This window comes from Pelmatolapia mariae, linkage group LG3_W (genome assembly GCF_036321145.2).
Source record: "Pelmatolapia mariae isolate MD_Pm_ZW linkage group LG3_W, Pm_UMD_F_2, whole genome shotgun sequence".
NCBI lineage: Eukaryota > Metazoa > Chordata > Actinopteri > Cichliformes > Cichlidae > Pelmatolapia > Pelmatolapia mariae.
In genome coordinates this window covers 94,363,920-94,377,560 of record NC_086229.1, presented here as the reverse complement: position 1 = coordinate 94,377,560, position 13,641 = coordinate 94,363,920, and the positions used below count along the sequence as shown (strand labels likewise).

General features: G+C 40.8%; 1 protein-coding gene across 3 annotated transcripts in view; it reads right to left on the bottom strand.

The window, feature by feature from the left end:
* Window positions 1-2,282: 2,282 nt before the first annotated feature.
* Window positions 2,283-13,641, bottom strand: part of LOC134625023 (NACHT, LRR and PYD domains-containing protein 12-like) — a 31,519-nt gene continuing 20,160 nt past the window's right edge. The window contains exons 7-9 of one of the 3 annotated variants that reach the window (XM_063470330.1): window positions 6,646-6,822; window positions 3,530-3,703; window positions 2,283-2,854 (exon numbers count right to left, since the gene is read on the bottom strand). In XM_063470330.1, coding sequence (XP_063326400.1) covers window positions 2,836-2,854; window positions 3,530-3,703; window positions 6,646-6,822 — 370 coding nt within the window. In that variant the 3' untranslated portion in view covers window positions 2,283-2,835. The remainder of the gene's footprint in view (window positions 2,855-3,529; window positions 3,704-6,645; window positions 6,823-13,641) is intronic. The other 2 variants (XM_063470329.2, XM_063470331.1) reach the window with 2 other exon arrangements.

Genomic DNA, 13,641 nt, shown 5'->3' with positions numbered 1-13,641 from the left:
CTATGTGTTTCAAGGGCAATGGGTCAGCCCATGTTGGGGATTTGCCATGGCATCTATGCAACGTCACCTATTCTTTTTGCCCTCGTCTGAACAGAATTAGGTGTCTGACGTGTTTGACGAATGCCAGGTGTGCGAGTGATGAAAGTCAACGAGCAGCGGACTGTGCATTTGACTCTTCGTACCAAATGACACTTACGGAGGGAAGACAGAATATGACCAAATGCTCAACAATCACACCAACACCTAAAGGTACGAGGGTGTTAGCAGACTGGTATTTCTTATGTGGACATAAGGCTTACCCATCTTTACCAGCAAAATGGGGAGGTCTATGTGCACTCGTGAAATTGTCTGATCATGTTTTCTTCATGGAGAGAATTGAACATCATCCAGGATCAAAGACAAAGAGAGACGTACAGAGTGCAAGCGCAAGGCTCACGGATTTAAGTGAGGTCCCCTGGGAGTTTTGAATCTAGGGACCCGGAGCCAAATTTTTACAAGGATTGTTCCCATGGATCGGTGTCGGGAAAGTGGGAACTCATGTAGAAATTAACAGATATGCACTACTGAGACACATAAATTGGACCCAGACCCTTGGAACAGCCTTAGCAGAGGAGCAAAAGGCCATAAGGACAATGGTTTTGCAAAACAGACTGACTTTGGACTTGATAACTGCATCGCAAGGAGGAGTATGCAAATTGATAGGAGAAACATGTTGTACGTTCATACCAGATGGATATACAAGTGGAGGAGACATTTATGAAGCACTGCAGAATTTAACCACATTGCAGAAATACATGATGAATCGCACACCAGGAGTAGATGCACCACAAGGCTGGATAGCGTGGTTACTGTCAGGTCCTTGGTGGCATCTTCTATTAAAGATATTAACTCCTGTTTTTGGATTACTGAAACTGATTTGCTTATGTATAGGATGCATTTTACCGTGTATAAGATCAATGCTAACCAAAATGATTTCTAATACATTTGCTAATTATGTACTGTTACAACAGTATGAAATGACTGAAATGAATGAAATGACAGAAGCCTGTGTATGAATGACGCTTGCACTGAAAATGTTAAGCAAGAGGTGCGAGGCTGAAGTGTTTTATCACAGGCAACATCCTTGTGAAGGTCTGTGATGTTTGGTAGAACTTCCTGCCCTTTGTATGGTTTCACTGTGTTACCTATGGTAAACCATACATTGGGTGTGGGGGAGACTACCCTCTTTATGACTTAGGATGTTCCTCCTGCTTTTATGTTTTATGACCCTTTGATCAGCAGGAGGACACACACACACACACTCTTGTATATACATTTACATACAGTGCCTTGTCTTTGTAACCAAGGGGGGGGGGAGGTACTATTGTTTTGTGTGAACTGTGTTTTCAATAAAAGCCAGCGAGAGGAGGCCTTCATCGGGGTCACTTCCGTGCTGGACACTGATGAGGCCTCCATTGCGCAAGTAATCGATCGAACGCTGTTGCCTTGTTTTTCTTTCACTGGAATAAGTCCTGGATACAGCGGGGTCTGAGTTTAGACCCAACAAACTGTTTCTTTTATTTTTTTATTTTCTCTATTTAGCTGAGTAACATTGTCTGTGAAACATTTCACCGACTCCCTTAGCGTGGCATTTTCAGCAGCGAGCGTTTCCACCTGCGCTTGGCTGAACTCCAGGGACTCTCGCAAGCTTTTGAATTCCTGGTGAAGAAGCTCCACCAAGGACAGCCTTGAGTCGAAACTGGACAATCACTTGTCGATTGACTCCAGTATGTCAGCAATATCTTTGCCGGCTGGCGATGTTGTGCCGGGGGAATCTGCCGGGTGAAGTCTTTTCGACGACGGCGTCTCAGATTTAGCCGGGGAAGCTGCACACTGGGCCTTCTTCATGATGAGATCCTGAAAGCACTGATCAATAAAATCTTGGAGAGCCTCTAAACTCTCCCCATTGTTCTCCAGGGTGTTGGAGATTATTTAGACAAATAATGTTAGTTGTAAGACAATTGATAAGTGTATTTGGTAAAATTGAAGCTTAAAGGAATTTGTTCAAATCTAAACTACCATTCGCTTTAATTTTCCGCCAAAATCTCCGGCGTCTGACGTCAGTTACAACATGAGTCGCTTGCCTTGTCCGTCACTTCCGTCACTTACCTCCCCTCCTCTTCCTCCGTCCTACAGAAATCTGTGGACTTAGAAAGAGGAGGGGAGATCTCACGTGTCCTGTTATTATGTATAAAAGCATGAAACAGGTGAGACAGGTGGGATCAATATTAATGTTGTGGAAATATATGAAAAAGCAAAAGAAGAGTGAAAACATTTCGTGTTTCTAGAAAGATCTTTCAGCTCATAGCTGCTCACAGACTGTATTTACAAGTGACAAACTGCAACTCTACAGTACATCTACAGTATATATCAAATCTATTATGTATTCAAATCTATTGAGTGATGTTTGAAAGTCTTTCCAGGTGAGTTTGATCCAGGAGGGTCTGAAGCCAGAGTCAGACAGAGACTGTGCAGAGACTGTAGAAGGACAGAGCAGAAGCAGAGCAGTCCAGATCCACTGATGATCCTCTGTCAGATCCAGAGGGACACACAGGGATGATGCTGGACTCTACATTGTGTCTGACAGTGGAGCTGTTCTCAGAGCAGTTCACTCTGCAGCACTGACAGTCGTCTGCACTTCATTCCTCTGTCAGTCACTGCTGGATGAAGCTCTCCTCTCCACCTCCCAGTAACATGGCCCAGTCAGAGCGTCTCTACACACAAGCTGCTGCTGCTTCAACCTCTCTGGATCATCAGGACACAGCTCCTCCTCTCTCAGCACACACGCCGTCCTAGTTAAAACAATGGCATCCACCTGCAGAGAGAAGGAGGAAGAGCAGAGGAGATAAACGAGTGTTTCCAGAGACTCTTCATCAGCTGTTAGTCAGTGATGCAGCACATCCAGTATAAAGAGCAGCAGGGACTTCAGTGCTGGGACTGTACTAGGACTCATTGTTGCTTCACTTTTTCTAATCTTTGGATTTTTATTGAAGTTGATGAAGATGTTTTTCCCTCCTAGTTTGAGTTTGGACTTTCATTCATTAGAAGAACCTTGGTGTGTCCACTCTGAGCTCTGTACGAACCCCAACAACAAGCCCAACAATCCAGATGGACGGTTCCAGCTGTTAACTGGAGGAATTCCATCCAAACATCTGCTCTCACTAAATTCTTCCTCACCTACAGACTGTGTTCTTCACTGCTTTAAACTTGGACATGAATGCAGTCATTGGTCTGTGTGCTGCTTTGTTCAGAGAGCTGATTGACTGTTGACAGCGTTTGATCAGAGCGTGTCAGATGTTACTATGGTGACCACAAAGGTCAGAAACAGGAAGTGTTTGTGTCCAATCCTGAAGCCTGTCACCATTCTCCTCTCACAGCTTCACTGAGAAGCTGCAGCTTTACAGGAAACACTGGATCTTTGTTTCATACTGACTGTGTTTAGTACAATACTGCTGACAGCACCACCCACTCACTCCATCACACTACTTACTCCAGAGTCTCCAGTCTGTAGTCTGGACTCTGCTGAAGATCAGACAGCTGCTTCACATCTGGATCCTTCAGGTTGTTGTCACACAGGTCCAGCTCTCTCAGATGGGAGGGGTTGGACTTCAGTGCTGCTGCCAGATAATCACAGCTGATCTCTGACAAACCACTGTCCATCAATCTGTATAAAGAATGAAAGATGTAAGTTTATTAGACAAAGTGTGAGCTTGAAATCATTCAGTGTTTCATCATCTGTTCAGAGCTGAAGAAGGTTCAGAATGTAGAAGTTTAGAAAATGGAAACTCCAAACAGCTGAAGCCAACAGGAAGCAGCTTCAAACAGGAAACTGTGCAGAGTTTCAGACTATATGTCCTGATGCAGCCAGTTGGATTTTGGAGATTTGAATCTCTGTTCTGTGACTAAGTCCTTGAATCATTTCTTCCAGTTGGTCCAACAAGACAGACTAAGTATTGGACATGTGTTGTGGCTCCATTAGGGGAGCTTCTACATGTGATGTGATGGCCCTTCTGGGTCTGTCAGGTCACAGGACTGAAGAGAGCTCAAACTGGGCACACAGTTGTTCCAGTCTGGACCAAAGACTCTATACTGGGACTGAGGGACTGCTTTGACTGCACCCACTGGGACTTTTTAAAGGCTCATGTTCTCACTTAGATCATCGATTTCTACTTACATTTCTTTCTGGGGAAAAATGGGGATTACTTTGAAAACAGGAAGTATTTTCCCCAATAAGCAGCCCTGGATTAGTAGTGGCTGCAGCCCTGTGAGCGTAAGCTGAATAAACAGTTAGCAAAAATGATCCATAGATGGCCTGAAATCCCCCAGTTAGCAGTTTGGTAGATAGCTATGACATGCTAATCCCATCCAGCAGCTGTATTCTACCTGTAAGCTGATCCCTGCTGAGCCAAAGCACTTTTTCAGATACAAATTACAACCTTTAATAGAAACCTATTGGTCAGCATCTTATTAGGCTGCTGTTAGCTTCATTCCACAGAAAACTGAGAGAAACTAACAGAGTTGATAAAGAATAAAGAGAAATGTGCTGATTTAAAGCCTTTGAAGTGCTTCAGATGATCTCTGTCCACTTCTGTCCACTCATTCATTCATGTAAGCTTCTAATGCAGCTTTGATCTTCACAGTCTGCTTCATGAAACTCATTCTAACCCTGAATGTCAGAGTGTTCCTCCTTCTCTTTCCCATCATTCATGCTGGCAGTGGAGGAGATTTGGATGTTGGACTGTGTTTTGGATGATGTGTGTATGTTTGTGTTGGACTGCTGTCTGTAAAGCAAACGAACATTTTGCTTTGGATTTCAGTGTCAGACAGACTTTAAGGTGGAATGAAGAGTTGGAGAGTTTCACAGTTACAATAATAATAATAATAATAATACATTTTATTTATAGGCGCCTTTCAGACCCTCAAGGTCACCTTACAGTAGCACATAAACAATACCATAAAAAACATTAAAAAAAAGATGTATATATAGCAAACATGGTAGATAAAATTTAGACATAAACAATCATAAAAGTATAAAAGCAAATATAAAAACTGAGCAAGGTAAAAATGGCCTAAGACAGATCAGGTGTATGCAATTCTGAACAGATGGGTTTTGAGTAGTGATTTAAAAGAGGTGAGACAGTGTGTGGTACGTAGAGCAAGTGGATGTGCATTCCAAAGTCTCGGGGTAGAACAACTAAAGGCTCTGAGTCCCATGGTAGTCAGGCGAGCAGGTGGAACTGACAGAAGGGAAGCTGAAGAAGAGCGGAGTGTACGAAGGGGTGAGTATGTATGGAGAAAATCGGATAGATATGGAGGAGCGAGGTTATGAAGTGCTTTGAAAGTGAGAAGCAGGATCTTGAAATTGACACGGAGGTGAATTGGGAGCCAATGGAGCTGTTTAAGAACAGGTGTTATATGTTCAGTGGATCTAGTTCTGGAAATAATACGAGCAGCTGTATTTTGAACCAACTGCAGTTTATGGAGGGATTTATGAGGTAGACCATAGAGAAGAGAGTTACAGTAATCCAGACGAGATGGGACAAGAGCATTGACAAGTATGGCGGTACTGTGTGGTGTGAGTGAGGGACGAAGACGGTTAATATTACAGAGATGAAAGTAGGAAGACCGAGTGATATTATTTATATGTGCTGTGAAGGACAGAGTGCTATCGAGAATGACACCAAGACTCTTAACCTGAGGGGAGGGTGTGACAACAGAGTTATCAATGGATAATGAAAGACTTCTGGTTGGGACTGTAGTCAGTTTTGATCTGGTGCCTATTAAAATGAATTCTGTTTTATTGCCATTAAGTTTAAGAAAGTTGTGAGTAAACCAGACCTTGATTTCACTTAAACAGTCAGAAATGGATGTGGGTGGGAGAGTAGCTGTGGGTTTGGAGGATAGGTAGAGCTGGGTGTCATCTGCGTAGCAGTGAAACTGGATGTTATGCTTCCTAAAAATATTACCTAGGGGTAGGAGATAGATGATAAAAAGTAAAGGACCCAGGACAGAGCCTTGGGGTACACCGGAATTAACTGGAGTAGATACTGATCTGTGAGGGAGTAATTGAACAAACTGTGAGCGGCCAGAGAGATAAGAAGTAAACCAGGTGAGTACTGTACCATTGATGCCAATAGATGCTAATCTGTGAAGGAGGATGCGGTGGGAGATAGTATCGAAAGCTGCTATAAGGTCAAGGAGAATGAGGATGGATGTAAGTCCAGAATCAGCTGCAAGCAGAAGATCATTGGTGATTTTTACTAGGGCTGTTTCTGTACTGTGATATGAACGGAAGCCGGACTGAAACTGTTCGTACAAGTTATTTCCAATTAGATGATGATGAACCTGTGTAGCCACTATCTTTTCAAGAATTTTTGCTAGGAAAGCAGTTAATTATCCAGTGGAGGATTTTTCTTCTTTGAAAGTTTGAAATGTGAACATTGTTCTGCTGCAGTCAATGGACTAAACCAGAGAAGAAGAAAACAGACTTTACCATGAAGATCCTCAGTGTGGATCAGTATAATATCAGCCTGATGTCTGCAGTTTAGTGTCAGCACAACTTTCATATCATATTCATCTCAGCACAACTAAAACATGCTGACTGACCTCAGAGTTTCAAGTCCACATCCTGGACTCTCCAGGAAACCACACAGATGCTTCGCTCCTGAATCCTGCAGGTTGTAGTTGTAGCTCAGGTCCAGCTGCCTCAGATGGGAGGGGTTGGACTTCAGTGATGCTGTCAGATATTCACAGCTGATCTCTGACAAACCACAGCGACTCAATCTGTATAAAGAATGAAAGATGTAAGTTTATTAGACAAAGTGTGAGCTTGAAATCATTCAGTGTTTCATCATCTGTTCAGAGCTGAAGAAGGTTCAGAATGTAGAAGTTTAGAAAATGGAAACTCCAAACAGCTGAAGCCAACAGGAAGCAGCTTCAAACAAACACAACAAGACAAAAAAACTCTGAATGTTTCACATTAAAGTCGTACATTTATCATAAAAACAGGACAAAGACTTGAAAAAGTCGTGTTTTTCCTTCCAGGAACCACATGGCTTCATTTTTAAAGGTGAAGTGTGAAAGAAATGGACATATTTGAAGTCCAACACCTTTTTCCAGTCACATGATTAAAGCAGACAAACTACAAGCTCATTTTCATTCCAACAAGTCATCTTCTGACCTGGACTAACAACACTGGTCTCTATGTGCAGCTGGCTGTGAGACCAGTGCTCAGGGAGCGTCTACAAAGTGCAACACTGAAAGAATATCACACACTCATTTGCTTCCAGCACTTTCACACAAACATCTACTGTCATTATTGTCACCAAACTCTGTGGATCCTTTATTGCAAATTCAAATGGGATCAAATGGTCAGACAAAAGAGGGTTATGAGGAAATATGATGAAATGTTGTGTATTAGCAGCAAGTTAATGAATCATTTCCCTCAGAAACCAAACAAAATGATTGACAAACATGTTTTTACAAACTCAGTGTTGGACTTGGATCAGCAGGATAAGCTGATGTTTAAAGGCATTTGAGTCTCGCTGTATGAGAGTCCAGTTATTACTCAATATTTATGGATGATGTTCTTTCAGTGTTGCACTTTGTAGACGCTCCCTGAGCCTCACAGCCAGCTGCACATGGACCAGCTGACATTACCCAGAATTAGAGGCGGGTGTAAAAAAATGGATTTTCCTATTTAAATGGTTTTAATTTGAATAAAGCGATGTTGATTCATTCAATCCTGAATGGATTTTTAATATAAATGTATTTTGCCAGAATCTCAGGTTAAAGCTCCCAAAAGTATTTCAACAACAAGCAAACAGATAAAACAGTAAATGAGAGCAGCTAAACACACAAAGATGGAAACACAGAGCGTGGATCGTTCACTCGACGGCACGTACACGGACACGCCGTCGGGGCTGAAAGTGGACAGCTCACAGATCCTGAAGCTGCAGGTTTCATCTGTCTTCAACCAAAACTGAGTGAACCAGCAGCAAAAGAAGATCCAAACTACGCTTAAAGTTTAATGAACATCGTCATGAATTCTCTCTGACTTTGACGTTTACTTCCTGCACAGCTCTCTCTCTCTCAGTGTACTTCAAGAACAGTTTACCTTCAAAAATCTGTTTTCTGCATGATTCACTGCTTATTATGCACCAGTCTGCTGTTGTGTTCACTGCTGTCGGCCTCCGAAAACAAAGCCTCATTTCTGCTGTTCAATACTGAAGAAATTGAAACCTTTTAAAATGATGACAGATTACAAACTCTCAGCTGTGTCTGTAATCAAACCTCTGTAACTTTCCTTCACTTCAGCAGCATCAGCTCATGTTCACATGTTGATTCGTGATTTGCTTCAGTTTTTGATCGACTGCAGAATATTTTGAAGGTTATCTGCTATAAAAAGCCAGAAGAGGAAAATCTGCTGTAATATTTAAAGAAATTAGGTCACTGCTGAACTGTATCTAACCATCATCCTTAACATTACATTAATTATCATTTCATCAAAGTGTTTATTGAAGCTGCTGGCATTATGTTATAAGTTATATTATAGGGGTTATCATAATCAAATATTAACATGTTTATTACAGGTGCAGTTATAACTACTTTAAAATGATTGAGTTAATATATATATATCATAACTCAGAGCCTGAGTATATGGTTACAGTAAAATAGTAGCTGAGCAAAGGCCTGAATGTATTCAGCTTCTTGTGGTATTTGAGTTTGCTTAGTTACAGGTGACGAAAGGATGTCCAGTCCATGGGGACCTCAAAGGCCTGAGATCTTCACCATATTTGGATGGATGGGGAACTTCTGTGTCTGCAGTTATCTCTTAAAATACATGGATGTTTTGTACATGCAAATTATGTGCTTGTAAACGCAAGAAGGGGCGTTACAATACCCTGATGTTATAAAAGCAATCTAGAGTGTATTTTGGGCAGAGATGTACAACTGATGTTTTGCAGTTTACACCTCTCCACGCTGCGTGCATTCATTAAAATCAATTGTTTGACCGACCTCTTCTGGACTATCATTGTTTTGCTCTCATCCTCAATTTCGAACCCGTAACATTTGGTGCATTGGCCGAGGGTTGAGAGAGGGAGAGAGTTGGAGGTTGAGACCGAGAGGGTCCGAGGTGCTCAAACAGGCAGACACGAGTCAGTGGTCGAAGTGAGTGGACATAAGCCGGCTTATTCAAAGGTAAGGCACTACCTGTTGAATTATTTCCAAACAGTGCTGAATTGGTTCTGACAAAATTGAAAGTCTACTCACTGAAAATTACTGGTAAAGGTCTGTTTTGATTTTGGTGAAAATCTCATGAGAATTGAAGTTGAAGTAATGATAATGTAAGGTTAAGTGACAGTACTGAGTAAAGAGAATGCAGTTGGACTGCTAAGGAAAGAGAATTTAAAGTAGTTGGACTACTGAATAGGAATAGGTAAAAGTAACGGAAATAGGAAAAGGACAAGTTAAAGTAGTTGGACTACTGAATCTAGGATATAGGTCATTTGAAATCTGTATAGGGTCATACAGTTATAATTGAATATAAAGCTGGGCTTGGACATCAATACAGTAGGTTTTGTGGTTTCATAGGATGTCTTTAAAATATAATGAAATTTCTGTAGAACGGAACCGTGGGAGGTTCTAAGAAGTGCATTTGTCGGAAGGTGACGCTTCCAATCTGTCGGGGACGCTCGGCATTTTCCTCTGGGAGGGATAGTTCACTTGGCAAGTGTGGAGAACAACGACGCTCCTAAATAGCCAGTGGTTGGACCACTTTACCGTTTGGAACGGTTTATGCACTTTTTTGGGTAGCAAAGGTTGGACCTTGGGCGTTGGACGCTTTTAAATTGACTTAGGAACTTTAGCAATTAGACCAGATACAGGTTGGACCTGATACTGTCATTGATAATCAAAAACTTGGAGTTTGTCCCTTGGAGGGTTAACTTAAAATTTTGTCTAAATTCTGTAGGTTATGCACTTTAAGGCCTTGTAAATATTATTTCTTTTATCAGACGTCTCTGTGTTATAATTTCTACTTACAATTTCTATGTTTGTATATACACTCTGTCTGCCACGGACACTGCAGCAGGCTGGTTATTTTGAGAGTGTGTGTGTCTATGTAAATGAGGTGCCTGTGACTTTTTACAGTGACATTTCCTGTTTACTAATGAGTGGCTAATGACTGACTGCAGAGCCTGGGTGAAGGACGACGTATATTGGTGGTTTAAGGGAAGAATTGCTTTTATTTCTACTTTGTTGGCATTACGGTTGTTAAATACGATGACTACTTTATGATACATGTCTGTCTCATTTTGCATGTGTGCGATTGGCTTTCAAATGTAGTTTTGTAATGTAACCTGTACACTCCATGGAGGAAACAGACCATGGAGTTTTGGAAGAAGATAGCAGAGATATGACTGGCTTTACGTTTAGTCTTGTGTTGACTCCAATAACGGATGGTCAGACAGGGCTGGTTGAAACAGAGGTGCGTGTTTGCTGTGAAATAGGGGCCACTGACCATGACTCAAAACACAAAGGCTGTGAGATTAAAATTACTGTGAGTAACGGTTTGACTTTTGACTAGGGAAATAATATGCTTACTTTTGGGTCTATGAAGATATTTGACCTTGAGTGATGATATGAGAGGTTGAGTTATTTTTCTGTTTAAAAACACATAAGTATATGCACTTAGTAAACCCACTCAAGAAATGATTGTGTGACTGATGCTAGAAAACTGACCTAAAGAAGGGTGATGTGTGTGGAGAAGTGTTGGTTGTCCTGATGTGTGAAAGAGCGCTATTTAAATGTGTGTGAGTGAAATGAAGGCATATTGTTTTTAGATAAAGATTTAGTAGAATTACTGATTATTTGTAGACGGTGAAATTAAAAGGAAGTCTCTGCAGAAGCTGTAGAAACAGGAAACTGTGTGTGTGTGTCTGGGACAGGAAATGCATGCCCATAAAAGGGAAGCTCACGGTGACAAGGGTGCACCCAGAGTAGAGAGAGAGATTTAACTCTGGGCAGATGAAGCAAAAGGGAGGTTTTAAGATAAAAATGAATATGATACTAATTATATGCTTTAGTGTGCCAATACAGGTGGACTCTCTCAACATTGGAACCTTGAGTTCAGCAGCAGAAAAGTAGATTAAAAGAATTGGGAGAAAATAAGCCAGTCTTTGGCTCGAAATTGTGCAGCTTGAGCTCTCACTTTGTCCTTGACTCCGAGAAGAAACGCAAAGGACAGTCAATTTCCTGATAAAGACCGATAGAACATCGTGGACGTGAAGAAGTAACGGAAGCTAAAAGACAGTGCAGGCGAAAGCAGTAACATTGACAACGACTGATGAGTCCAGCAGCATGACAGAAAGCACGTGATGCAACATGCCTGCTGGTGAAGAACAGCGTGATATGTCTGCTTGAAGGCACTGACTGTCATATTTGCCAAGCTTGGAGCAATCTTGGAAGAAAAGACAGAAAAAATGAATGGAGAAGAAAACAGAGCAAATGAAAATAAGACTGAAGGAGAGGAAATACTGAAAGATCAAAACAGAGAAGAAACACACTGTGTTTGCTGGGGCTCTGAAGCCCGAACAGGACACTGTGAATGGAAAAGGACCAGTGAGAGATGAAGCTGGACGAGTTTGACTGCGAGAAGATAGGAGATGATTGGATTGAAATTGAACCCTGAACTTGGGATCGTTTAGGGATGTCCACCACATCACAACAAAGAGGTAAACAATACAAAAGGTAAAGATAATCAAAATAACAGACAATTATATTAATGAATAGAAAACACACATATACCAATTGTTACATGTGAGATTATTTTTGAAACGAATCAGAAGTGAGATAGTTTGAATGTAGAGCTCAGTGAAAAGATGCATTAATTACATATGAATACATGAAAATGCAATGAATACATAAGGATGCAATGAAGAAGCAGCTTACATTCATGCAATGAAGAAACTGCTTACACTCAATTAAGATGATCACCTGGCATGCAATGAAGAAAACAGCTTACACTGCATTTACATGACCACATAACGCAAGGAAGAACACGCTTACATACATGACATAATTGGTATTTTGACTAGAAAAAGAGAAATGGGTGGTTTAGTGGGTCGTTTAGGCACCCGTGATAATAATGCAAATGTCTTAGTTTGTTATTTTTAGGAGCAAAGCAGACCCGGACCAACTCTCAAGATCCAGCAGTTGGAAGAAAATTGTAGGTTAACGCCAATGGATATGTTAAGGCAAGTCTCTGGTTGAATTGTTGACAGAATCATGTGTCCATGAACCTGGAAAACAGGCCCTAGCTCCTGGCTGAAGATTAGGAGTGCTTATTTAAGGTGGGAAATTAAAATAGAGGGTTAGTAATTCGGGGAAAGAAAAAACTGACTGCTTAACTGGAGAATTGGGAAGGAGTTTGAAAGACTGCGAAGCCATAGATGCATAAATAACACACACAAACAGAAAATGCATTAACTCTAAAAAGACAAGCTCATGAAGTTTAATGCATAGAGACATTGAATAAACCTGGCTAAGAACATAAGCATATGCAATGAAGATCTGCTTGCTGCTTGTATGAGTGAGAGAATGGTGTGAATGGTTAATAAAATTGATGGAAAGATTTAAAAAGATGGAAAAAACACAAGAAAAGTATTAAAGCAGTTTTAAAAGGGTGACTTAGGAGCGCTGTTGCACTGATTGATAAAAACACGTGATTAGTATAGAAAGAAAATGAAAATAATTGAATAATGTGATAAGGTTTAAACATGTATTTATCTTGTGACTGAGTATGAAAATTAGTTGGAGAGCTAATGTGAGTGATGACAGAGGAGCTTGCTGTGTGTGTGTGATTGAGGCCTTGAGGAAAGGAAGCAAAGTAGACTGTTACGAGGTGAAAATTTGATTAAGAGATTTATAAATTAGTGTTGACATATTGTGAGAACGTGCTTATATGTTTGGTTGAATGTGAGTTTGGTAAAGTGCTTAAAGGGGGATATTGTGTACGAAACGGTGTAGCTTTTTACGTTTTGGGTGTGTTCTATGGGTGAAATTTAAGATTGTTGAAGATTTTTGAGGTTGTTGTTTTATTTTTAAAGAGGGAGTTTTAATAAACATGGACATGTTTAAGGGGTTTTGTAACAGTGCACTTATAAAGAAAAAACCTGTCAGGTGATTTTGTTTTGTACTTTGATGAGCTAATACTCAGCTCTCTTTTTTTTTTTTTTTTTTTTTTTTCTCATTTTTGTTCTAAGCAGGCCTGCAAAAGACAACAATGAATAACGGCGCCGACAATAGTCTCAGGAAAATAAAAAGTAAGGTGACCTTTTCCGAATTACAATGGGTCAGATTGTGGGTCCCTGTCTAAGAGGATTGCAGCGAGCCAATCCAGTCCAAAAGTATAAAGAACTATTTTCCTAGAAACGAGTAAAAAGAAAATAAATGATTATATAAATACACTGAGTTTGCTGAAAGTGGAAAATCTGATTATTCGTGCGGAAGTCTACCAATACCCGATGTTAATGCGTGTGAGTGAATGTGTGGGTGAATGGACGGACCAGGCAGACCATAGGTTGGACCGACTGGACACTG